Genomic DNA, 26,149 nt, shown 5'->3' on the forward strand with positions numbered 1-26,149 from the left:
TATGGAGGATATTTATTTATTCCTGCTAATTTGTTTGTACATTGTGGTTGTGTGGGCAAATTTTAACTTAAAATTTGTGTACTAGAGAAGGCGCAAGCTAAAGGCAGTATACCAACCCTCTAACAATGTGATGTGTTTTTGTGTTTATTTGTTTTATTTGAAAGCAGTGTGCCACAGCCGTAGATATGCAAGCAGCACACGAAATACCTGGAAGTTCATGACCCACTATATTTAAGTAAATTAAGACAGAGCACACACACACATGTAACTAAATTAAAACTCTTCAGCTGGTTCTAGATCAGGCAGAGACCTGGCTTCTCCTTTGTAATAATGCTGAATTACTGTGGTATTGTTTTGATCAGAAGATCTTCATCAGACACAAAACAGACAGTACAGCTCATTAATGTTTATGAAGATGCACCAACACAAAGCTGAATCCATCCAGGAACATTATTGATATAGCAATATCCATTTATGCATTTTCATGATGATCAGGATGAGAAGATTATTTTGGAGATTCAAGATAATCTATTTGACAATGGTAATGCAACAATGAAAGATTATAAAAGAATATAACTTTACATGTGATAAATCTTACTCAGCAAGCAATAATCCAGTCGCACTGTACTGTATTTTGTGGGTCACTCACTTCCCCACAAAATGTTTTAATACTTTCCTGGCAAGGAGCTCACATGTAACTGCTATGCTTAACCTTTTAATGGTCTTTGCATGTTAACTGTTTGGTAAATCACTTTTTTAGTTATGAATTGTACTCAGCCTGATGAAGCCTTCTGCAGCACTTTGTTGAAGTATGTTAGGTCCAAAAACACTCCCATGATGCACTGCAGGTTTCAGGGCCAATACACTGGATGGATATCCATTAAATTTTATAGGGACATTTATGGTCCCCAGACAGTATATCACTTTGGTGATCCCGTAACTTTCCATCCAGCTCCACCATCATGTTAAAACTTAAGTTCATGACCCACCACCTGCAAAACCACTGGCATTCCCATTAGCCTAAGTTGTTCTTTGTGTTTAGTACTAATTAGCAAGTGTCAGCAAGCTAACACGCTAAACTAAGACAGTGAACATGGTAAACTTTACCTGCTATATTATCATTACCATTTTAATATGCTAACTTCAGCATTTAGCTCAAATGCAGAGCTTCTAATATAGCTATAATCTCATGTCATAAGACTGTTACTAATTTTTAAAATTTCTAATTGTGCTTATGTCATGAAATATGTTTTACTTCTTGAATGTGACACATTTCTCTTGTCTCTCACAGGAATTTTAAATTGAAAGCAACTGGACTTGGTTATTTGTCAAATAACCAAGTCCAGTTGCTTTCAATTTAAAATTCCTGTGAGATATTATGACCTGGACAAATGAGAATAATCACAGGCTTATTTCTCTTGTCCATTAAAAATGTGTAGGCAAGGTTTAAAAAATGTCTTATTTAACTTTACTGGACAAAACACTGTGGACGCAGAAAAATTGTGTGTATCAGTGTGTGAGCTGTGCATTTCCACCTCCCTGACTCTAAAGATGCTTCACTATTCTTGTCAAGGAGGGAGAGTCCTTCTGGTGGGAAACTTGACGGAAAGCTTAACTATTTGACACCAACATACGAGGAGTTAACGTGTAGCAAAGTGTGTAGTTAATCTTCTCCACACTCAGCCAGAGGCTTCAAAGTGCTGCCCAACAGGCTCCTCTCAGCCAGTCCGCAGCTCCCTCTCCTCAAACGGAGCAAAACTTCTCTCTCTGGAGATGAAAATGTCAGTTGTGTCCAAGAAGCTGTGGAGCGTCCACAAACAGCTGGTCCTCTTGCTCAGCCCGCTGCTGTTCCTGCCTTTACTCTTCACTCTGCCGGAAAAGGTGAGTGGTTTTACGCTCTATGAGTTTCTAGCATTTGCCATGATTGATGAATGAGTCAGGCTGATTCACACAGGCCCTAAAACACCACTATGTACATGAAAAAAATTTATGTCTAAAATCAGACAATCATTGTTCAGTCATGCCACTGTTTTTCATTTATCTCAAACAGGAGCTATGAATTTGCATTAATTAAGTACAAATGGGCCAGAGTTTTAAATAAATAAAATGTTCCCGGTTTGATTACGTTAGCAACTTTAAGAAATGTTACAGTCAAAGTTGATCCAATTAGTTGATTAATTCATTAATCAATAGAATAATAATCTGCAACTATTTAGATGATGCATGAGGCATTTTAGTAATTTTTAAGCACAAATAGACTACTGAAAAAAACTTGCTAAATATTCTGTAGTTCCAGCTGCTAAAATGAGAGGATTTGTTGTTCTTCTCTGACTTAGAACATTATGAACTGAATATCTTTTAGTTTTTGACTATTGGTTGAACAAAACAGGACATTTGAAGACATCAGCTTGGGTACTGGGAAGTTGTGATGGGTATATTTGAACTATTTTTGACATTTCATTGGCCAAACATCGAAGCTAGTCAACAGTATTAGTATGCATTTTATTATTACTTATTCATTTTCTGCAAAAATACCTCTCATGCACACAGAAGAACAGATGTACCCATTCTGTGTTTCTCTGACACAAACACACATAACAATGTGATGTTATTTTGTTTTCTGAAGGGCAGTGCTGTGTCACTGACGTCCCCAGCAACATGCAGTCCATTAACTGTGAAATAAAACCCTGTAGCTCATTTGACTGTTTCGTTTTAACCTGTGAAGAGTTTATTGTTTTTGTAGTTGGCTGAACATTAACGACCACATGTTGCTTATCTTTTAGGAGGGAAAATGTCTTTATGTGGTGGTGCTGATGGCTATGTTTTGGTGCACAGAGGCCCTTCCTCTGGCTGTCACGGCGATGCTTCCAGTTTGCCTCTTCCCAACACTGGGAATTCTTCCGTCCAAAAAAGTCTGCCCTCAGTACTTCCTCGAAACAAATTTTCTCTTCCTCAGCGGCCTCGTGATGGCGTCGTCAATCGAGGAGTGGGGCCTGCATCGCAGAATAGCCCTGAAGGTCCTGAGTATTGTCGGGGTAAAACCAGCCTGGTGAGAAAACTTGGAAGGATGTATAAAGGATAAGACTGGTGATTCTATATTTATCTCATTGTCAGGAAAAGACCAAACCCAACAATGACTTGATCCTACTAACAAGTATTGTTAGTAGGATCTGTGCCATAGTGCTCCTGTCTTGTCCAAAAACTATTTAAATCATACCACTGCACTGGGTGACATTCCCTGTGTATTAATCCACAGCTCAAAACAGTCCCCTGCAAATGTTTGATGAACATTAGCTAAAAACTAGTGTCAGTTTTATAATAGCAAATGTATAAATCTTTAAGAGGTATTCCTAAAGATTTATGTCTTCAGTCGTCATTGGCTTGGAGCTGAGAGCCTTAAGGGCAGGTTAGGGAAGTCTGAAAGCATCGAGAAACAGACTAATACATTGTAAGATTTGGTCTTTTGATGTTATTTCTTGACATGAACATAGAGCCAACTTCATCCTTTCAGTGAGAGTTTGTGATGGTGTTTAGTGTTAATGATTTAAGGCTGAGGATTGTATTATTTTCCCAGGCTCATAATGGGAATGATGATGACTTCGTCCTTCTTGTCCATGTGGCTCAGCAACACAGCCACAACAGCCATGATGCTCCCTATCGCTAACGCCATCCTGGAGAGTCTGTTTGGAGACCTGGAAACCCTGAAGCGAAAGTGCAAGTCCTCAGAGGATCCAGAGGGCGATATAATAAACGGTATGTTGTATGTCTTTGCAATTTTTACCAACTAATCCCTGACTATCCGTTACTTAAAGCTGCTTTAATCAATATTTTTATATTAGCAATGGATGAAATATCCATGTATCATCTTAAAGGAGTGACCGCAGGCAGACACAGTTAGCAACTAGTTGGTGAACATAGTGGGGCATTTAGCAGCTAAAGAGCCAGATATTCCCTTCAGGAGCTGGTGGAGACCAGAGATGAGGCTAAAAGCAAGTAAATATTTGATAATGATAATGTTGGATGTGTAAATAAGCAACCAGTTTGCCATATCAGTTTTGCAAGGTAATAATGTGTCAATATTGTGTTTACAGCTTGTACCAAAGTCCCCAAATTACCAATAAAAAAAACAATACATGCAGGTTCAATAATGTTTATGTGTCCTCACTTTACAAAAAAAATGTACACAGACAGTAAATATATTTTGCATTGTCTTAACCTTGTCTGCATGAGCCTTTAATATGTAATCTAAGACGTGAACTTTGTGCAGTTTTTCCAATACAGTGAGTCAACAGATACAAAGTTAGTCAATATTCAAGTGGTAATTGATTAATGATACTTTATTGACTTAGTCAGATATTAAATATACAAAAAGCACGGCCTCCTAAAAGAGCTACAACTCATAATTTTACTCATATTTGGAGATTACTGTTAACTTTTAATTAAATTTTATATTTCATGTGAACCTAATGCAAAATCTTTGCTCCACTTCCTTTCAGGTCAGTCTACTTTAAAGCTGCATTCACTGCCCTCCGTGCCCTCGGAAAAACAAATACTGTCAATAGATGGGTAAGAAGAATATGGTGATCATTTGACACAAACCTAGATGGTGTTTTCATTGTGTGTTTTATGTATACAAAATATGACACCTTAGAACATAAACTTAATCGTATAAAATAATGATAAGTCTCTTATGACTTGAAAAGGCCGGATGGGATGGAGCAGACTGACGGGAGGACAGCTGAGGAGATCCGATCAGAGTCGGAGTATCAGCTGAAGGTGTGGAAAGGATTCTTGATCTGCATTCCTTATGCGGCCAGTATCGGAGGGACCGCCACGCTCACTGGCACCGCGCCCAACCTCATCATGATTGGACAGCTGAAGAGGTAACTTTTTATTTTGTGCAGCATTTAATCAGAGAAGAAGCAATTTTTTATGCTTCTGTTTGACAACAACCCTTTTGGTTTACAGCTACTTCCCAGACTGCGACCTCATCAACTTCGGCTCTTGGTTTGCGTTCGCTTTCCCACTCATGCTTCTCTTCCTGTTTTTGGGATGGATATGGATTGCATTTCTCTACGGGGGACTGAATACACGGTAATGTGGTGTAATGTGTAGAAATTTTATACAGTTGATGTTCAATTACTACTTATTTCTAGCTCCATGACACTACAAACATTGTCAGTAAAGTCCAAATGTCATGACAATGGTTTTGATTTCATTTGAAGGAAAACACTTTTATTGTACAGCCAGAGTATTCTTTGTTTTTTCTTTATGAATATGCAGAAATGTTGTTGTCTTTCACATTTTTATTTTATGCAGATTGTGCTTCAAGAAGCACGACCGAAGAGCCCAAGCAGAGGCCAGAGCCAAGGCTCTAATAGAGGAGGATTACAGGAAACTAGGGCCCATAAAGTGAGCACTCGTGTATGTCTTCAAATCTCATGCAATAGATGGTGAATGAGTACGTTTTTATCATAGAGCCTTTTAATGACTTTTTACTCTTGATATTCAATTTCAGTTTTGCAGAGGGAGCCATCTCATTCTTTTTTATATTGTTTGCCGTTCTCCTGTTCACGCGAGATCCCAAATTTGTCACTGGCTGGTCTGTGTTTTTTAAAAAAGGGTAAGAAAGGCACACTTGTAGTAATGTGCTTGTTATTCAGTACACTAGCTTTCCATATTAAGAAATGATGGCAGCATCTATATTTTGAGATGCCTGTTAATTATCCTCTTGGGTTAATTATGTCCTCCTGTTGTTGTCCTGCAGGTACGTCTCAGATGCAGTCACCGGTGTGATCATTGTGTCCATATTGTTCTTCTTCCCCTCGCAGAAACCTTCTCTGAGCTGGTGGTTTGACCCTAAAGGTCAGTGACCTCTCAAACAACACACCTATGAAGGGATACTAATTACTGATTCAAATTAACATTATAAACTATTATTTTAATGACTGGCAGTATAAAATATTGGATACTATAAATAAACAAGAGTGATGAGATTTGCAGCATAGAAAGAGCTGTAAAAAGGGATAAAATGAGAGTGCCATCCACCAAAGAGACAAAACAACTGGAAATGAATAGTTAGCAGCTTGTAAGGCTGAATAAGGGTAAAAAAAAGAAATTAATATTCATTAATTAATATTTCTTAAAGATTCAAAGATATTCAGACTGGGACTGTTGCAGAATAGTGAAAATAAGCTGAGGAATGTTAATAATGTAGATTAGAGAGTCTGAGTAAATTTCCGTCTGGAAGCAAGACTGTAGTTTCTCTGTTTCTGATTAGAATAAGCTCTCAAAGCTATGTTGTCACACTTTGGGGGTTTTGTTTTGTGTGTGTGTGTGTGTGTCTTTGAGTGTGTGTGTGTGAGCGTGCACACACACTGTATGCACGTGTCTCGCGTGTGTTGGAGACACGTGTGAGTGTGATTGTGTATATTATGTTCAGCTGGTCAAATAAACCACTGAAAAAAAAAAAAGAAAAAAAAGCAAATCATGGGGTTCATTTGTCCCTCTCAATGTAGGTCAAAATTTAGAATAGATCAGACTGAATTCAACTTAACTGTCTACCAGAGTGGAAATTTGCTGTTTAGCTCATCAAAATATAAAAGCAGAACAGAAAAGACCATTTTTGTATTGAAGACTTAGTTCCAATCATAAAAAAATGCAAATGAAATACTTCAACACAAACACTCTGGAGCAAGATTCATGGCTCTTTTTTTCTTTAAAATACTGATTTCAAAATATTTTCGGTTGCCAAAGGCAGTTCAGAGTACCAGCTCGTGTTTCTGTTATTGTTTTGAGTATTTTGAGAATGTAGCTACTGTTTAACGATTTGTGAGCTGTAAAATGCATCCACTGTATTCACAGGAAGCACACCAGACAGTGTTTATTCTGACAAGTGGTTTCAGATGTTAAGATGTTGATATGACTGCATTAATCACACCCTGCATCGGTAGTCACCAGTGATGTTGTACAGAACACAACATGTCCTAAGTGTTGCCAAGGATAAACATCCCAGCTTCAAAGTGAATTATATTCCTCTACGTGTATAAAAGTCTTGACTTAAAACTGTTTTCTATTGTTTCTTCCCACATTGTTTCTCCTCAGCTTCAAACACTCCTTATGTTCCTCTCTTGTCATGGAAGAAAGCCCAGGACTCTGTTCCCTGGAATATCATTCTGTTGCTTGGAGGCGGCTTCGCAATGGCCAAAGGTTGTGAGGTAAAGATGTTGATCCATGTGAAAGCAGTCATAAACTTGTCATGAAATACGACTGGTTCATGATGTTTTCTTATGTTTCTTAAAGCAAAAACTTGACATTTTGGGAAATTTCTTATTCGCTTTCCTCATGAGACATGAAAAGGTTGATATCACTGACTTACAGGCAGTAGCTGGTTAGTTTATCTTAGCATAAGGACTGGAAAGGGGGGAAACAGTCAGCCAGTGGTTAAAAAAATCCACCTACACAAAACCAAAGTGTAAAAACAACTAACTGTTTTTTTGTAGGGTCTCTATGCAGTGACTTCCTGGATAAGACTCTATAACCTCCATATAAAACCAGAACTTCTTGTTTTTTGTTCAGATTAAACGAGCAAGATGTAAAGATTTGTTTTTTTTTAACCTTTTGGACAGGGCCTTGCTAGCTCTATCCCTGTTTCCAGTCTTTATGCTAAGCCAAGTCTAACTGGCTGCTGGTTGTTTCTACAGTAGAATTGCCTGCAAAGAAATAGATATCCCCAAATGTCAAACTCTTCCTTTAAGATTATTCTTGTTTGCTAAGGTTTCCTGCCAGCTGGATGCAGGATCAGCGACACTAAGTTGTACAACGTTACATGTCATAAGCCTGTGTAATAAAACGTATCTCCCCTCTCTCCTGTTGCCTCTGTGCTGCTCTGCTCTGTTTGGGCCTGTCCTCTGTTTTGCTTTATTATGTTGTGATTTGATCTTTGACCCCTAACCCCAATCTTGTGGCGTTTGGCAGGAATCTGGCCTCGCCTCCTGGATCGGAGGCCACCTCCAACCTTTGGCCGAGGTCCCCCCTGCTGCAGCTGTGATGTTGATCACTGCTTTCCTGGCCTGTTTCACTGAGTTCGCCAGCAACACGGCCACAATTATAATATTTTTACCCGTCATTGCTGAACTGGTGAGACTGGTCTTCAACTTAAAGATACGTAGAGAGTTAGACTATTTGATATTGTGTTCCTGTTGTGTAACAAACCAATGAAGATGCCAATCAAGCAGACAAGCTGTGAGACTCTGTTACGGGATAAAGCAATGGAAACTAACCAGCTGGACAGGGAACAGGGTTCGTTGCTGACCTCACCCTATCTGTTGGTCAAAGGATTGGAAGACTTGTTAAACTCTTGCAATAGATGTTCTTACGTTTGTAGCCTGTTGGACATTAACTGCTGGTGTCAGTAATTATTAACTGGAGCTTTTGTACTTTGCAGTGGTACCTAAACTTTAAAGAACACAGTTAAAGTAAAAGTACTAGAACTAAACTACTACTAAACTACTTAAAGAATTATTCAAAGGACATACAAGGGGCTGAGTTGTCATTTAAATAAGAAAAAAAATTTGAACCATAACCACCCCAGATTTTCCTTAGTTTTATTTATTTGAGTTTATTGCATTTCATCAGTTTTAATGGGAAATACCAAAGAAATATAGACATTCATCTGAAATCAGTGAAGACAGTGTGTTCTGTGGATGATCCAAAGTAACAGGACATTCCTAGAAAGAGAAGCTGCTGTTGAATTTTCGAAATGTAATTCTTCAAGGCGGTGAGCGCTATCAATGAAACACAATTCATCTCCATTGTATCACGTCAGAGATAGAGATCTCAGACATGTAAAGCGGGGCATGAAAGGGTTGAGCAAATCATTGCGCTGCACGTAGCTCTACAGTGAAATGTGGTCTTTACCCATTTGAAACAGTAAAATATTTTCAGTTCATCATGAAACTGTGGCAGAATCAGACTGTGGCACAGGATGTCAGTTGAGTATTTTATAAGGTCGCTTTAGTGAGGCCCAGGATGCATTTGCATTCACACTGATAAAGAATGTGGCCACGTGTAGCTCAGACCATCTCTGTATGTGGTCTGAGTGATTGGATCTCAAATGCGTTCTTAGAGCTGTTCACATATGATCGGATCAGCTGAGACAGATGTTAATGCCAGGTTTAAACAGGGCCTCAGTATGTGTGTGTATGTAAATCATGTTAACACACTAAACTAAGATGGTGAACATGGTAAACATTTTACCTGCTCAGCAAAAGCATATTAACATTTTTATTGTGAGCATGTTAGCGACCACTGTGCCCAAGAACAGCCTCACAGACCCAGTATCATGCCTGTAAACTCCTCTTACAATACACAGCCTCAAAAAGTAAAATGAATTTTTTTCTTAAACAAACACAAAACCTCTGTGTGGCTGCACCATTTCTAGATTCTAGTCATTTTCCCGTCAGCCAAGCTTGAACCTATTAGGTATCTTTGGAAAGCTTCAGATCACAACTAGAATATAAAGTAAAGTTTTGTAGGTTTAAACAGTATATATTTATAATGTATTTATACAATTTTTTTTTTTTTTAATCAGAGTTTTGGCACCATCTGAGGTTTTAAAGAGTACAACTTTGGATAAACCTGTCGAGAATAGTGCTTTTGATAGAATGTACTTCACATCCTGTCCTGAAAACATTCTGGCCTTTGTGTTTGTCTCTGCAGGCTATTCATATCTCAGTGAACCCTCTGTACTACATGATACCTGCCACAGTTGGATGTTCATACGCCTTCATGCTGCCAGTGTCGACGCCCCCCAACTCCATAGCCTTTGCATCGGGGCATCTCATGGTCAAAGACATGGTAAGATCGTCACAGCAGCACTCCACACTTGTATGCTACATGAATTTACAGCCCGTCACATATCCTCGTGTCCTCTCAGGTGAAGACGGGCTTCGTCATGAACATCCTGGGCGTCCTCTCCGTCTCTCTGGCCATGAACACATGGGGCGTTGCCATGTTTAACTTGAACACGTATCCAGAATGGGCTCAGCCCATCAACAAGACTGCCGTTCTTCCTGATGTGCACTTCTCCTCTGCCCAGTCGCTGAACGCTACTCTCTGATCACTCACCCAGTCTCAGCATGAGCACAGGAGAAGTATCAAAGGATTGTGTAAAGATTTAACACTAAACAGGGACAAAATACTGTCTGTAGACGTCTACACTGTGCCACTAAAATGTCAAAATGCTCTGGGAGCTTCAGCTGTTACCTGTTATGATGCTTTTCATAAGTTTGTTATATTCAAAAAATATACAAAAAAACAAGGCAGCATTATTTTACTCTGCCTTCTTAAAACTGGACCGGATAAACATTCAACCTCAACATTAACAACAACAACAACAAAAACTGCAGCTCTTTAGAGTACTTTTTTTTATACACATGTTTTGAAACTCCAGTCTGCAGAGTGTGCTGTTTGTACTGATGCTACTAGGCTGACCCCTGCTGAAAGAATGAGAGAGACATCTGTGAATAATTCTTCTAAAAATATATATTTTTGGTTAAAATCACTAAGTGATCATGTTACTTGTTTATGTGTTATAGGGTACGTGTTTAGTGACCGGAGCCATAATACACAAACAATATTTTAAATCTTTTCTACATTAGAGCTTGAATCCTGACTAATGAATGTGTAAATTTTGTTAAAAAGTGATTTGCATTCTTCCAGTATAACTGCTGTTACAAATAAATTGTTTGAATTTAAATAATGATCATTTAGTTTTATGCAGTCTCTGTATATGTCTGTGATTAGCAGGATGAGCAGGTTTTGTTGTTAATAGAAGGGATTTGTTATCAGAATATCTGCTAAATGTAACCCTCAATCCCCAGGTTTTGCTGTAGCCGTACCTCCACAGGCTTAACGCATATTTTAACACATTTTGGCCTCTGAAGACACAAGGACAGAGAGCACACAGTTGTAAATTCCTGACAGTGTTTATTTGGTGTTGTAAACTGTCTGAAGTCACAAGGCTCAACAACAATAGTTAACTTGTGCGAGGCCATGTGGTTACTCAGTGTTAGCAGGGTCAGTGCAAAAGGTCCTGTGGCATTTAGATGCAAAATTATAAAATACTGACCTGAACCTGAAAGAACAGGACAGCTTGTGCCCAACCGTCAGCACAACACAACATAACTGTACCACAGCAGATTTACGACTTTGCTTTTTGAGAATCCAAACACAGATTATAAATATATCAATCTTCAGTTGTTACTCATAATCAATGTAATTGACTTTTCTTCTTTTTTTCTTTTTTTTTTTTTGTATTGGTCATAACCGGAACTATAATTCTGTGTTGAATCCCATCTCTCTCCGGTGACACACAATCTCTCTTACTTCATATACATCTCAATATCGTTCCACCATTGTATCTGAAAAATGTGTAGTGTCTTGTAAGGCCTCTAATAATTCTGTCCTCAATATGAGTGAAGGTGCACAGCTTTGCAACAAGCAAAACACACGTCCAATAAAGGTTGAAGAAACTGTGAAACCTGTATTGGACAACAAATTCATCACTGGGGATCACAAGTCACAAAACAATAATATTTTATGACATTACCACTGGGAAAAGTACTGCAACTTTTTACTAAAAAGTAAAAAAAATAATCAAATTGACAATGTACATGTGATATGAAATTATAACAAAATAACCTGGTATAATACACAAAAGTTACGTGCCAGTTTGCAAGTGCAAAAAGTGCCATCTTGTTCACAGGTCATACATAAACCAAAAAAAAAAAGGCCTACTCCGCTGTTGATGGGAAAGTTTGTAGTATCAGAAGTTAACTACACAAAAAATGTTAAAAAAAAAAAAAAAGTTATTAAAGTTATTTAACTTGAATCACTATGCACCTATGGAAGCTGCTAATTTAATTACATGTAATTTACTACTCCCCAACACTGCCAGTAATAAGCATTAAAACCAAAGGCGCTGTGGAAATGAAATAAAACAGTAACAAGGAAAATATTTTCACACAAGTATAGACTGTCAAATTATACATTGTCTGTCACTCCACGAAGAAACAAAGATCAATGAAAGATTAACTAAGACTTCACAAGAGTACAAGTAACAACTGTAACAAAAAAAGACAACAGTAATTCAAGTCGCTAATTCAATGTAGCATTAGCAGCAAATTAGAAGCTTGTTAAGGAGTGAGCTGACCATAGAAAAAATAAGTTCTCAATAACATGTCAACAATCAAAGAACAACAAAAGGATAACCTACAGTTAATACTAATACTAAAACAAAGAGGATTGAAAACACTTTGTTATTGCAGTTGGTAACAAAACGTTGCACCATAGCTGCTTAATTCTGTTCATTCAGTTTAAAAATGCATTTATTTAAGATGCAGATTTTAAAATCTGCTTTAATGATTAGCTCTTGTTTGCCATTCACAGCACATGTGACACAATTTTAAGTTTGGAAGTTCAGATGTTTCTGCAGCTTGTGAGGCTTTATGCTGGCTGACAGAGAGGAAGATGATGGAACATTATTACCAAGTAGCAAACAAGACCCAAATATATGAAAAGTTTAATTTTCAGTTGTCACATGATCTAGAGGACATTTAAAAATAGCTATGGATTGGTAATGATTAATTTTTTAAGCTGTGACTGTCAAGCCCTGTGTTTACGGGACCTGAACTCCAGGAGAACTGGGGCCCAGGCCCAGACCTGCCTAGGCCCATCTGTGGTTACGTGTATGATTTGAAAATGTGCATGAGTCATCAGTTTATTCATTTGACAGACTGGAGGACAGAGTTAACAGGAAACTCCTCAGTGACAGACTTTCCCTCCTACAGGCATGGGTGTAAAAAAGCCTACGCTGTCAAACTGCACACTCTTTTTGAGTTTAGATAAACCCAACTGGTCGAGGCAGACGGCCGCCCACCCTGAGCCCGGTTCTGTTGGAGGTTTCTTCCTGTTAAAAGGGAGTTTTTCCTCCCCCCTGTCGCCAAGCGCTTGCTCGTTGTGGGAACTGTTGGGTTTATTCTGTAACAAAGTAAGGTCTCGGCCTTACCCTGTAAAGTGCCTTGAGATAATGTATATTATGATTTGGCGCTAAACCAATAAAATTGAATTGAATTGAACTGAATTGTGCGATCACACTGTCGTTGACTTCACACTGTGTGAGCTGATTGAAAAATACAACAAATTACATCAAACCTTATGTCACTCTGAAACTGCACTCGGGTTAGCGTGTCACATTGTGTGTGTGAATGTGTCATGCCTCTCCATATGATTTTGTCTCATGTACGGTTCACATGGAGAAGAGCTGTCTTTTCATTTGCCACATGGGAACTTGTAGGCGACCGACAAACACCAACATGACCGTGACTGTTCAGAGAAGTTCCCCTTTTTACCTTCACAGTTGTCCAACATTTCCCAGGCCTGCTTTTCCTCAATCTCATAATGTCAGAGAATGAAGTCTGTTACAGAAACAGTTATTACTCCTCTCAGGTAAGAATTTTTAGGTTCTATTGTTTTGGGGGTTTTTTTTTTTTAATTTTTATTGAGCCTTAATATTTTAACATAACTATGTGGTTTGTACTTGAAGTTCTTTTATAAGCCTACATAATTGAAAATTGCAGTATTATTCTGAAAAATGATCTAGGCTTATATCAGTGTATTTTATTATAATGATGATATTATAATGATGATGTTTACAGAAGTGATCCTCCTTTCAGTTTTTTACTTTGAGGGGTTAAAGAAAATTTTCATCATTTTGGGACAAAAATCTTGAGGAGAGAAAAACCACAAGTTTTGGTTTTACAGGAAATGTTGTGTGTTGTATTTATTTCTTGACAAATAACAGTCGGAGGCACTGATTTCCAGGATATGTGTCAATAAATATTTCCTGCACATAACTCCCCCTAAAACCACAAATGATCTTTTTTCTATTTATGTTTATGTGTATGGATGAAACAATTGAGATATGTGAGATTTAGAGGTGATGGTAATTTTTCATACTAACAATGTATCAAATGACAATGTGAAAACAATGCAACAACATTAAAAGGGGTCACCTGTAGTGATTAACCTACCGGGAATATTTAATACAAGTTTCAGGTCCTTGTTTAGCTGCAGTTTTACTGTTTTGGTTCACTGCAGGTGAACATAGTGGAACATTTAGTAAAGAGACGGATATTTCCCATTGATGTTGGTTGACACCAAAAAAGAACTACAACAAAGTGAATATTGGACTGAAATTCAGCTGGAGGCCTAAAACTCGACTCCAAATCAATGTAGTTGCTGGATGTGAAATAAATGACTGTTTGTTAACAAGCTCAACGTACCAACTTCATATGTAAATGTTTCTGCTGCCCCCTCCCCCCCCAAAAGCCTGCAATGCTATGCTTGATTTTTTGCTTAGTGAAATGAGAAGATCAGCAGGGTTCTTCTCAGTTTCACATGAAGCTGGAGCCAGGACACAGTTAGCATTGCTTAGCTTAGTTCAGCTTAGTTTATCTTATCTTATCTTATCTTATCTTATCTTATCTTATCTTATCTTAGCTGAACTTGTCTTATCTTAGTTTAGCGTAAAGACAGGAAACAAGGGAACAGCTTGCTCTGTCCAGTGGTAAGAAATCCTTGTGCCTGTATCTCTACAGCTCACTAATTAACACGTTATATCTCATCTGTTTAAGCCGTACAAAATGTATTGTGTGCTGGAGTCTTGCTGACCCTGTGACGCTGTCAGGGCACCAGTGGAGACCTCGAGGTGCTGGTGGACATATTTTCCCAGGCTAGCTGTTCTCCCTGTTTATAGTCTTTATGCCACGCTAAGCTAACCTGCTGCCGGTGGTATCTACTTATTTAGCATGCAGTAATGAGAGTGATATCAATCTTCTTATCTGTATCTCAGCAGCAAAGGAAATAAGCACATTTCCCAAACTGTCAAACTATTCCTTAACATTGTTTAAGTTGTATTTTTTTTTTATCCTCAGGAACAGAGCCAGATCTTGCAGACAGGCTTTAAAGTCTGTGCTGCTTTATCTCTGGGATGTTTACTCTGCACCTTCACCCGCTGGTCGAGACATCCTGACTCTGCTGTCCCTCTGTGCCACAGTTGCCATCATCACCGGTGGCCTCCTTCATCACTGGCTGTCCAAGACTCTGAGATACGACCATGACGCGTCTGTTCAGACCACCTGCATCTACACTGTGGCTATACTTCTGGTCTCATTCCTGTGTCACCCTCTGCGCTGCGTGCTCACCATGATTCTGCCCACTGTCTGCACCAAACAGGGACGCAAACTCCTCATCACAGCCTCCATCATGATTTTAATGGTGAACGTCATCCCCAATATTACAGTGAATGTAGGGGCTGTAGCTCGCATCCTGAAGTGCACCGCTGAGGGTTTTACCAAGACTTTATTGAACTCATCTGAACCATTGAACAAGGTGAAGCGAGACCTTGTTGAAGAAACCATCAAAATGAAGAGGGAAGACTTGAGCTTTGTGACTAATTTAAGGAAGTTTGATCATTTCACACATGTCAATGTGTCAGAAGTCAAACGTCGGTTTAATGAAATGATTGGGCAGATAGAGGTGAACTTCTCACATGCCAGGAACCTGCTAAAAGACTGCAAACTGCTTGCAAACCGGATCCTTGCTGCTGCTTTTGTTGCTTTGCTTATATTTGAATCTGCACGCTACTTGAAATCTTATCTGACATCCGTTCAGTTTGATAATGGCCACATCTCCAGAGAGCTCCTGAAAAAAGCAACTCCTGCTGGTAACAAAAGACCAGCTAAAAAAAAACTCAATCTCACAAGCTGTAAAGTAACAAGTCAGGAATGCACCTCTTGCTTCATAACACTGGTTGTGGTGACATTATATTTCATTGCAATTACTGCAATAGTAGCTTTGGATCATGTTGTACATCACATAGTTGAGGTGATTGTGCCCTGGTTACTGGATTTTCCACCTACATCTGCTGGCATCAGTGTCAATTATACGGTAAGACAGCACACAGACTGTTTTCACCACTACACGACTTCTAGGCTTTACATGTATTTGCTCTTGTTTTTCAGGTTGAGTTCTTCTCCCCTGCATCCTGTATTATCCCACAATTCTGCGTCACACAGGACCTGACCAACTTCCACAGGGATTACAAATGGACCTTCAGCCCCGAGCCGTCGCTCTGTGATGTGACAACCTCAGCTCCAGACCTGAGAGTCACAGTCCTGCTGGGATGTCTCTGGCTGATGAGCTACTCTCTGGTGTTCCTCGAGGTTTACGCCAGACGGCTGCGTGGGAAAATCTCTGCTTCCTTTTTCAGAGAGCAGGAGGAGAGGAGAATGGCTTACTTGATGAAGAAAATACAAGAGAAACAGAATAAAAAGGAGCAAAAAGAGACCGTTCCTGTTCAGGTTGCCTGTGGGTGAAGGTGTCACTGAACAAAGCAGAGCTCATCTAATTTTTCTGACATTTCTGGCCTTGTTAGCTGCATGGAAATATCAAATATCACTCCGGACTGAAATATCTCCATGAAATTCTCTACAGGCATATTTTGGTCCCCAGAGGACAAAGCCTACATTTTTTGACTTTTCTTCAGGCACAGCTTGAGGTTAACCTTTAGGTTTTTAGTGAAATGTGTCTCCACAGCTGTTGAATGGGTTGCCGTGAGATTTGGTGCAGATATTGAAGGCGCCAACACAATGAATCCTCATCACCTTAACGTCTCCTGACTTGTCTTGTAGCACCACCAGCAGGTTAATGTTTTCATTCTCCAGTGAAATCTCAAAATCTACTTGATGAATTGCCACAAAATAAGATTCATGGTTCCCACACAATGTGTCTAATGATTTGCAGAGATTTAATGTTTGTCATTTTGATTGAAATGTCTCAACAAACAATGGATGAATTGTCATGAAAACATCCATGTCCACCAGAGGATGAGGTGTAGTAACTTTGAGCACTTAGCTTTTAATCCAATCATCAAGCCAAATGTTAATTATTCACAGCTTTAATTATCAATACCTGCAAAACGTATGACTTTGTGTTTAGTGCTAATTAGCAAATGTCAGCCTCACAGCTGCCAGTGTGGCTGTCGACTCATTGTCCACAGTACAGTTATTCTTTTTAAAATTGTTTCACATCATCCTGTTTTAGCAAAATATAAACTGATGAAAGAGCTTCCTGTCTCAACACCTTTTCCTCTGTGAGCGTATCACCACAGCCTCCTCTCAGAAGGCGCTCACGCTTAAACCTGATGTGGTTTTTATAGATGTAACACAACATCTGCTCAGTTTGCATTGTTGTTGTTTTTCACAGGAAGTCAAAATGTACACTTTATTTTTTCAGTGTTGTCCATGCAGCGCTGTTTTCCCCCTTGTGTAATTCAGTCTGTTATTTCTTGTGTTTTTTACCCCACAGTGTCACTAGATGTCACTACGGTGCTTTGGACAAATGAGGACAGTGAATCATACAGTAACTCCAGTTTGGAAATGAGCAGCAATAGATTAGATCTTGCCAGTTTTTTTTCAACATCACATTGGCTTAGATAACTTAAATAAATTAAATGAATCTGTTTCATGCAACATGAAACAATTTACCAGCCTATTTTAGCATGGCCTTATAAAAAAGAATCACTTCCTTCCTCTTTAAAAAGTCCTTTGCATATCAGTACACTCCTACCTAAAATTCCCATGAGGCTTCAGGAGTTTATTTTAAGACTTCATCCCAGAATAATAATAGAATACCTCTTTATCATCTATTTTTACTCTTGACTTCTTAGCTACTTCATGATTGTCTCAAAATTCAGCAGCAGCCTGTGTAAAGATGATGGTACAGACATTATAAATAATTCATATATATATTTTCTGTTACTATGACTTCTCACATCAGTGTTTTGTTTACTATGAGTGTGACAGTTCTGCTCCTAAGCTTAAAGAAATGCGCTGATGGATTATTGCTGAAATGTAAATAAAAATTAAGCCTTTACACCCAAATTTCCCCCCTCTGTCTCTCCTTTCATAGCTTTAAGGTCACAAAAATCTGTCTGACAGTATCATACTGAATATATTCTGTATCAGCCTGTTCTACCAAAAAGCTATATGATGTAAAATATTAAAACTGAACGCTCTGTTTGACCTCTACCCCATCACAAAAAAAACAAAATATCCTAAATGTCTTTCATTTTACATAAATTCCCCAAAGTTCAGCTTGGCATGTTTGGTACTTTTAGAAACTTTGGGATCTCAACTAAAACGTCAATGGATTTGAACATATTTCTGATGCAGAGCATGAGTTTCCATTATTGGCAAACCAGTAGGCAGGCCAGTATAAATAAAGATATGAATGAAGAAGCTATAATTGTTTGACCCAGTATAGACTTGGTGATGACTTCTTAGCATGCAGCAGTTCAGTCAGACAATTACCTGGACTCAAACTGTTCTGCTGTTTTTTTTTCCCCCCTCTGTGAAGCTGTTACCTGTTCATTAGAGACAGTCTGGTGGACTGACTAAAAACGATTCTTCTATGAAAATACAAGCCTTTCTCATGTATTAGCATTCATACTGACAGTCCTGTCTACAGACCGAGGGTCAAAGGGCCACCCAAGCTCTAAGTGGTTTGTTGGAATCTGTTTTGATAGCTTTGAGAAACAGATTTGATTTTTTTTTTTTTTAGAATGATGGGTTTTAAGTTTACCTAATGTCTCCAGCTATTGAGAGCAACCAGGTATAACAGCGTCGGCATCTACCACGCAGTCAGACTGCCAGGAGCCGTAAAAGCTTTCCCAAATGTCACAGGAACAGCAAGAATCTTAATCTTCCGATGTGTGTTCCCCTGTGTGTTTGTCCCTCAAGCAGAAAGATGTTTTTTTCTTACTCTACTCTCCTGAATGAGCGCCAACCCAGAGAATCTAAAGATATCAATTTGTCCTTTCACACAAGATGAAGTGTTAACTAAATTATGTCTGCTAGTGGCAAGAAAAAAAGAAAAAAAAAAGGTCGGCTTCATAATTAGTGCCATTTCAGTTCAATGGCGAATGACTGCAGTGGATGATGTGTTGAATTGCAGGCTACCTCCTCCGTTCTTTTCAATAATTGCAGGGTTTATGGTCACATCCATGGCCACAGTGGTTGACATGACATCCTGAGCTTGGATGGGGAGGTGGAATTGATTTTCAAGTTGGTGGCTGAACAAAGCAGTGTGTTGCAGTGTGGATAAAGTGGTGTGTGCTGGGAGAGGGAGGGGTGCTCTGGGAAAATAAAGAGGGAGAGAGAGACATATGTGGACGACCAGAGCGGCTCTGGAGGAGGACTAAGCAGTCATCTGTGTTTCTTGGTTGATTGCACCTGAGTGCTGCGACCATGTCAGAGTGAGCACTGCCTCTTGGAAAAAGGATGGTAAGCTGCACATTTCCTTCTCTTGAAAATATTTATTTATCCTGCTGTGATTTTATTTTCTTGACTTGATTCAGCTGCAAATGTTTTAGTAATTTATTTCTGCTTTATTTCAGAAAAGGGGAGGGAAATAGGGTAGGACAGCCTGACTTCTCGGGGAGAGCAGGTGAGTGTCTTTAAATTTTTACTTCAATTGCAAGATTTATAAAAAAAAAAATCAGATAGTTGCAAATGATGGCTTTCATGTACACAGTGGGTCATTAACATGTTTTCTATTATATGCTGAGGACAATACTCCTGTCACTGTTTCAGGGCTTAATTATTCCTATATAGTCAACTATATATGAGAAACACAGAATACATATCTTTATGGATATTTGTGATTTAATGTTATCTATACCAGCAGTTGTTTCCCTTCTGTTTGCATAATAACAAAAAGTTTAATAAAATAGTTGAATATGTCATATAATGTTGGCCTTTTATTTGGTATTGTTTTATTCTATAATAGACAATAGCTGGTATTTTCATAATTTTGTTATGTTTGTTATAAATTTTGAAATTTACGCTTCAAACGTGTGTATTGGTGGTTATGGTGAAAAGTACAATCACCGACGTCGACCATTAAACCTGCAATAACAATATTTTTTTTGTCCACCTGGGGGCAGTGGAAACAAGCTGTAAACACAACACTGACCTATCATCACCTTTTAAGTTGATATGGTGAACTTGTTAGCAAACAATTACTTATTTACACATCCAGCAACCACAGAGTGAGATTATCACTGATTTGGAGACGTGTTTCTGGCCACCTGATCAATCTAAGTCCATTATTCACTCTCTTTTAATTCTGGTTTTGGATTCCATTGACTCTTGAGGGAAATATCTGGCTCTTTAGCAGCTAATTACTCCATGATGAACACCAGGTGCTTTCTAGCAGCGTCTGACTGTTTGCTGCAATTTGGCACACAGGCGTGCCAGTGAGTTTTTAGAGCTGAAAACAGCTGCCTGGTATGACCAAAAATGACATAGTGAGAGTGCGGAGAATGAATCAGAACAGTAAAGTTGTGGTCGGACTGTTGAACGATGAGTTGACTCTCACTATAACGCTGCAGATTCAGGTGATACATTTCTGTCAAGCGATCCCATTCATATTGTCACACAGGTTTTACATTATCTTTTGATGTTATTATAAAAATATTTATTGTAGTCACTTTGAGATTTATATTAGATTATATTATCTCAAATTCTTTACAGTACTCTACACTAACTCAGTACTATATTTTGAGATGTTGGAGGGGAGGGTGTTTTCTTTTTCAGAGGCAGAGTCCAAAGAAAATATTAATAAGCCTGGACCAGACCTTGCTTTCTAACAAAGAAATAAAAAATTCAACCTTCTTCCACACCCCTATAATCTTCAGACAATCCCTAACTATTCTCTCTTTGCATTTCTCTCTTTAGGATTTTGTTTTTTATGCCCCTCGAGATCAGCTGAATTTTGACTGCAGCACTTGAACACGATGGAGAACAACACAACCATCTTTCAGGATGTCATCCAGGTTTTGAATCTGACAGAAATGCCTCTGAAGCCTCTGGAAGAGCAGGTCATAACAATATTTTTGACCATGCTTATCTGTGGAGTTGGGATTGCTGGGAATATCATGGTGGTGCTGGTTGTGCTGCGCACTAAACACATGGTGACCCCAACCAACTGTTACCTTGTCAGTCTGGCTATCGCAGACCTCATTGTGCTGTTGGCTGCAGGGCTGCCTAATATCTCTGATGTTGTAGCCTTCTGGATATACGGCTACACAGGCTGCTTGTGTATTACTTACCTTCAGTACTTGGGCATCAACGTGTCGTCCTGCTCCATCACAGCGTTCACCATTGAACGATACATCGCTATTTGTCACTCCATAAAAGCACAGTTCATATGCACTGTTTCCCGGGCCAAGAGGATCATAGCTGGAGTTTGGGTCTTCACCTCACTCTACTGCATTATGTGGTTCTTCTTAGTGGACATAGATGAAACCGTCTATGCTAACGGAGTGGTGGTCACTTGTGGCTACCGTGTCTCCAGGAGCCTCTACATGCCAATCTATTTCCTGGACTTCACTCTCTTTTATGTGATCCCTCTCATTGTGGCCACTGTGCTTTACGGACTCATCGCGAAGATTTTGTTCATGAGCCCCCTGCCGTCACATCTCAACGACAGAGCCGGAGGAGGGTCGGTTCACCAGGGTCACTCCAACAGCGCCAACAAGGCCAACAAGGGTGCGGTCTCTGCACGGAAACAGGTACTGGAGAGGCTTGACTGAGACGCTTTAGAGTAAAAAGGAGAAAACTCCACCTTTATGAAAAAATACTGAGATCTTATGAATAATGTCTAACAAATGTCCTCAGGTCAGGATTTTCCAAATATTGATTTCCTCAAATTTATAATCTTTTATAATGCTAGGCTGTGCGAGTGTCAGATGTTTGGCCCTCCACTTTGGTCCAGACTGAAATATCTCACCAACAATCGGTAGATTTTGTTCATGGTCCCCAGATGATGAATTCTACTGACATTTCCTCTGGCGCCACCATATGGTTGACATTTGTTATTTTGAGTAAATGTCTCAACAGCAGCTGATTAAATGTAATATCTTTGGTGAGTTTTCATCTACCACCTTCAGAACAAAAGTTTAATTTGTGTGAAACCGTGGTTTGTAACCAAAACCCTGCAAAACTAATGAAATTCCCATTAGCCTCAGCTTCGTCTTTAGCGCTAATAGCAAATGTTAGCATGCCAACACACTAAACCAAGATGATGAACATGGTAAACATTATAGTTCCTAAACATCAGCATGTCAATCTGCCACTATGCCTCATCAGAAGTGTTTCTCCATTGGTCAGATAGCTTTGGAAACCCCTTACATCAGAAGTGGTGGGTCTGCATCTGACCATCTTATGTTAACATTTCACACCCACTTCTCACAGAGATTGGCCAAGTAAGAAGTGAGCCGAATTTGACCTTCTCACTCAGGCTCTCAGGTGCAGCACTGTGGATGTCTTCCAGGATGAAGTGAAACTGAAAATGTGCACTTTTATCTCCGTATTTAAACATTAATCGTGCGGTTCTCTGCTTTTCACCTTGCCTTAAAGTGTGGTCGACTGGAACTATAAACAGCTTTCCAACATGGTCAGACAACCCATTTTAGCGCAACCTGGCCATTAGCATTGTCATTGTCATTTAGCATTTAGCACCACTGATCTTCAGTACTGCACACAGCTGCGAGCAGGGCTGCAGATTCAAGTTGTTAAACATCTTCTTCAACACTGAGATTGAGTCACACAGTTGTGCCTGGGGACTGTAATCTTCCTCATTATTGTCACATGATTACACCACTCTCTTGTCCTTTGTTTCCTTGCTCCTCGGCCTCCCCCTCTGTATCCACAGATAACAAAGATGCTGGCTGTAGTGGTCGTTCTCTTCGCTTTGCTCTGGATGCCTTACCGAACATTGGTGGTGGTCAACTCCCTCGTCGACCCACCTTACCACAACACCTGGTTCCTCCTCTTCTGCCGGATGTGCATCTACACCAACAGTGCCATCAACCCCATCATTTACAACCTCATGTCTCAGAAGTTTCGTGTCGCGTTCAAAAAGCTCTGCAAGTGCAACTGGCGGCACAAGGAGAAGGTGGCCGAGTACAACATGCCGATGTATTACGGCATGATAAAGGATTCATCCCACGAGAGCAACGAGCCGGTCACGGAGCAAGAGGACGTGAGCAGCCACACCATCAAAAGGTTCAATGCAACAGATGATGACACCAGCACTTTCAGCATCTCTTAATAAAGGCTTTGATTGTGTGTGTTGAGTTCATCAGGGCAGATGACATGTATGATAAATTATTTATGAATATGTTTCATTTTAATGTTTCAAATTATTAGAAGATTATTAGAAAACATATTCACAGACGCTGTAGATATTCTCTGTTTTTGCTGTGACACAGGTTGTATATATGTTGTTGTAGTTGTGGTATTTTTGCATCATTATTGTAACTGTGTTGTAAATACAGATGTTTGATATCAGGCTTTAGTGTACTTCAAACTTGGGACATGGTTGCATTATACTGTGTGCACCACTGTTACACAAAAATTAGTGGTTCTTTGAAATATTGTGCTCCCAATTTTAGGTCACATAAATAAGACATGAAGTAAGAAGGGGAAGATGGACAATTTATAATACATGTGTTACTGATGTTGTGGATGCATATTTAAAATTTTCTTTTGGAACAATATTCAGACTTTATGTTAACTAGTTTTGTCTAGCGCAGTGGTTCCCAACCTGTGGGGCCTGGCCCTTTGGTGGGCCGCGAAGGTATTGCAAGTGGGCCGACAAACCATTAGCAAAATATTACAATTTTATTGCACACATATATACATATATACATATATAATCATTATCATTAAAATGAAAAGTGCTATGGGAAGGCATCATTTGAAATTTTAAAGTGGGCCATAAGTTGGAAAAGTTGGGAACTGCTGCTCTAGAGCTAGTACTAGTTCTGTGTAACGAGGATTTTAATTAATGAGGCCTCCTTGCAGATCTGTGTGGGCGGGTACAGAGTTTGATTGACAGCTCCCTTACTCTCCCGTCACATATTTTGCACCTGTTAGCTTCAGACCATTTGTGCCATTATCGTTCCTCAAACTTCACTGAGTTTGTCGACATCATGTAATTCCCAGAATAGCTCCATCTAATTTCAGAACGTCTAGAGGTCTAATTAGCCAAAGTAATTGAACACACCTGCGAGAGTGTGCAGGGCCTTTAATATGAAGTCTTTTCAGTCCTAGTTTGTAGCAAGAATGTTTTTCCTCATCTTTTACTTCAAGGATTTGTCACTGGATTTACTTGAAAATACCATGAATAAATAAATAAATAAATAAATGAGGCAGCCCATCCAGTGAGAGGTAGTAACTCGTAGGTAGGAACCACAGAAGCTCTGATAACAAACAAATCAATTCCAATTCAAGACATCAGCCAAGTCAGAGAAGGAATATAAAGTTGTCATTTTATCCACTGGAGATCTGCAACAAATCTGACAGCAAGTACATTATTGAAAAAAATATTGTGATGCTAAATGTTGTCACCAATTTGCAGTCTCTCTCGTGTTATTGCTGTTGTCTTGTGTTGTCAGCCACAGTACTGCATCTCTCAACGTATCCACCTCTCTATTTGTCATATACTGTAACTTGGTATTGAATATCTAGAACACCAGTGTGAGATGTGTGTAAATCCCTTTCATGTTTGAGCCAGAAGTTGATCCTGTGTAAATACATTTTGTAAACAGGCTTTGCAGTTTCCTGTGGAGTGTGGGATTAGCAAACCCATTTACAACCCTGAATATGTATAGATTCTCTTTATTTATGAGAGTTTTGTGTGTCAAATTAAAATAAATCTTCTGAGTTATTCCTCCAGTATTTTCTTAAGAAAACTGTGACTTAACATTGATAGTAACACATCTGCATACATTTTATATATATATATATATATATATATATATATATATATATATATATATATATATTACCTTTTTAAGCATCAGGTTTGAAAAGAGAATAACAGATGGACCATTTCAAGGACACACTTATTATTCTCTTTTGTTTTGATTTGCATTCATTAGCTTATATCTTGCCATGTGTGATTGAGCAAATCAGATCACAGCTTTGTTGGATTTTTTTCCAGTTCCCTGTTGCAGCTCTAAGCTATATAAAAAAAAAAAAAAACATAATCAAGACCACATTTAAGCGTGAAATAACATAAATAACAGTTGGAATGACAATAATTAGCCAAATATATGTCACGGAGAAAATGTGAAGCCTTTGTAGGAGCTAAATCATCAAGTTGGGTGGTAGAGTGAAGTTACTGTCAATAATCAACCCTGACAGTGTTTTCTAATGTGGGAGCCATATTCTCAGTCACATTTGAAATATCTTACAAAGCAATGAAGTCCCTCTGGACGTTGTGCAGGCTGTATAGTGCTGATAAATTCTATATAAGCAGCTTTTATGATGAAAGAGATGTCACAAGGGTCTGAGGGAAAGAATCAATGAAGGCAGAAATACACACTCACAGCAAAACCTACAGAAAAAAGAGGCTTCTAATGGCTCTGTTTCACCCACAGCGCCATTTAAATTTTCTTTTCATCTCTGACATGTAACATGGATTAATAATACATTGTTTTGTTGTGTTGAATGTCAGACAGCAGAATCTCTTTTTGTGTAACTGATAGCCTGTTTGTGTTTTCATACAATTATTCTTTAGAGATTTCTATAGCATTCATACTTTCCACAAAACTCGATATCTTAATAAGAGATTCAAGGCTTTAATCTTTCAGTTACAGTTATACCACCGTCCTTCGTTTGGTGGGTGTCAAATGTTGTAGAAGCGTAGAAGCCTAGACAAACGCTTAAGACATGATTCAAAGATATGCTGACCACTTACTACAGGGATATTACTACTATTAAACCAACAGCTTTTACAAATAGTTGGCCCATTTTGTTTTGTTGTTTGGCAGCGTGCTCAGCTGGATGATAGTGGGTCTGAACAGGAACTTGCAGAAAAAAAAACAAGAAGTTGATGTCTGAAAGCAAAAAAAGTTTATAAACAGTTCCAAGTGATAATCAAGGACTTCTTATCATCATTTTCCTTCAGTCTTTCCTCCCCAGCAACTGCACTGAAAAGCTTTTTAAGTAGGCTC

General features: G+C 38.9%; 3 protein-coding genes across 4 annotated transcripts; all 3 read left to right on the forward strand.

The window, feature by feature from the left end:
• Positions 1-1,727: 1,727 nt before the first annotated feature.
• Positions 1,728-11,542, forward strand: slc13a3 (solute carrier family 13 member 3). 2 transcript variants are annotated; one of them, XM_071477143.1, is made up of 13 exons: positions 1,728-1,881; positions 2,784-3,049; positions 3,575-3,753; positions 4,497-4,566; positions 4,704-4,883; positions 4,969-5,094; positions 5,320-5,412; positions 5,519-5,623; positions 5,768-5,865; positions 7,105-7,217; positions 7,978-8,139; positions 9,721-9,858; positions 9,938-11,542. In XM_071477143.1, the coding sequence occupies exons 1-13, from the start codon at positions 1,774-1,776 to the stop codon at positions 10,118-10,120; spliced, it is 1,821 nt and encodes a 606-aa protein (XP_071333244.1). In that variant the 5' UTR covers positions 1,728-1,773; the 3' UTR covers positions 10,121-11,542. The 2 variants fall into 2 exon arrangements, with proteins under 2 accessions (XP_071333244.1, XP_071333246.1); XM_071477145.1 differs by having other exon boundaries at positions 1,754-1,881; positions 2,957-3,049; positions 9,938-10,254.
• A 1,929-nt stretch (positions 11,543-13,471) lies between these two features.
• On the forward strand, positions 13,472-17,985 carry ocstamp (osteoclast stimulatory transmembrane protein). Its single transcript, XM_071474976.1, has 3 exons — positions 13,472-13,509; positions 14,997-16,011; positions 16,086-17,985. The coding sequence occupies exons 1-3, from the start codon at positions 13,472-13,474 to the stop codon at positions 16,437-16,439; spliced, it is 1,407 nt and encodes a 468-aa protein (XP_071331077.1). The 3' UTR covers positions 16,440-17,985.
• A 2,827-nt stretch (positions 17,986-20,812) lies between these two features.
• Positions 20,813-24,337, forward strand: LOC139621005 (thyrotropin-releasing hormone receptor-like). Its single transcript, XM_071477146.1, has 2 exons — positions 20,813-21,697; positions 22,840-24,337. The coding sequence occupies exons 1-2, from the start codon at positions 20,921-20,923 to the stop codon at positions 23,236-23,238; spliced, it is 1,176 nt and encodes a 391-aa protein (XP_071333247.1). The 5' UTR covers positions 20,813-20,920; the 3' UTR covers positions 23,239-24,337.
• Positions 24,338-26,149: the final 1,812 nt, after the last annotated feature.

The sequence above is a fragment of the Trachinotus anak genome, unplaced genomic scaffold, assembly GCF_046630095.1.
Source record: "Trachinotus anak isolate AG129_WGS33_773 ecotype Australia unplaced genomic scaffold, CSIRO_AGI_Tana_v1 ptg000004l, whole genome shotgun sequence".
Lineage (NCBI taxonomy): Eukaryota > Metazoa > Chordata > Actinopteri > Carangiformes > Carangidae > Trachinotus > Trachinotus anak.

Bases quoted from the DNA above. Each gene is read 5' to 3' on its own strand.
- slc13a3 (XM_071477143.1), top strand. From the start codon at position 1,774: ATGAAAATGTCAGTTGTGTCCAAGAAGCTGTGGAGCGTCCACAAACAG. The intron at 7,218-7,977 runs GTAAAGATGTTG...GGCGTTTGGCAG, and splicing joins CAATGGCCAAAGGTTGTGAG to GAATCTGGCCTCGCCTCCTG. The intron at 9,859-9,937 runs GTAAGATCGTCA...GTGTCCTCTCAG, and splicing joins ATCTCATGGTCAAAGACATG to GTGAAGACGGGCTTCGTCAT.
- ocstamp (XM_071474976.1), top strand. From the start codon at position 13,472: ATGAAGTCTGTTACAGAAACAGTTATTACTCCTCTCAG. The intron at 13,510-14,996 runs GTAAGAATTTTT...TTTTATCCTCAG, and splicing joins ACAGTTATTACTCCTCTCAG to GAACAGAGCCAGATCTTGCA. The intron at 16,012-16,085 runs GTAAGACAGCAC...CTTGTTTTTCAG, and splicing joins GCATCAGTGTCAATTATACG to GTTGAGTTCTTCTCCCCTGC.
- LOC139621005 (XM_071477146.1), top strand. From the start codon at position 20,921: ATGGAGAACAACACAACCATCTTTCAGGATGTCATCCAGGTTTTGAAT. The intron at 21,698-22,839 runs GTACTGGAGAGG...CTGTATCCACAG, and splicing joins CGGTCTCTGCACGGAAACAG to ATAACAAAGATGCTGGCTGT.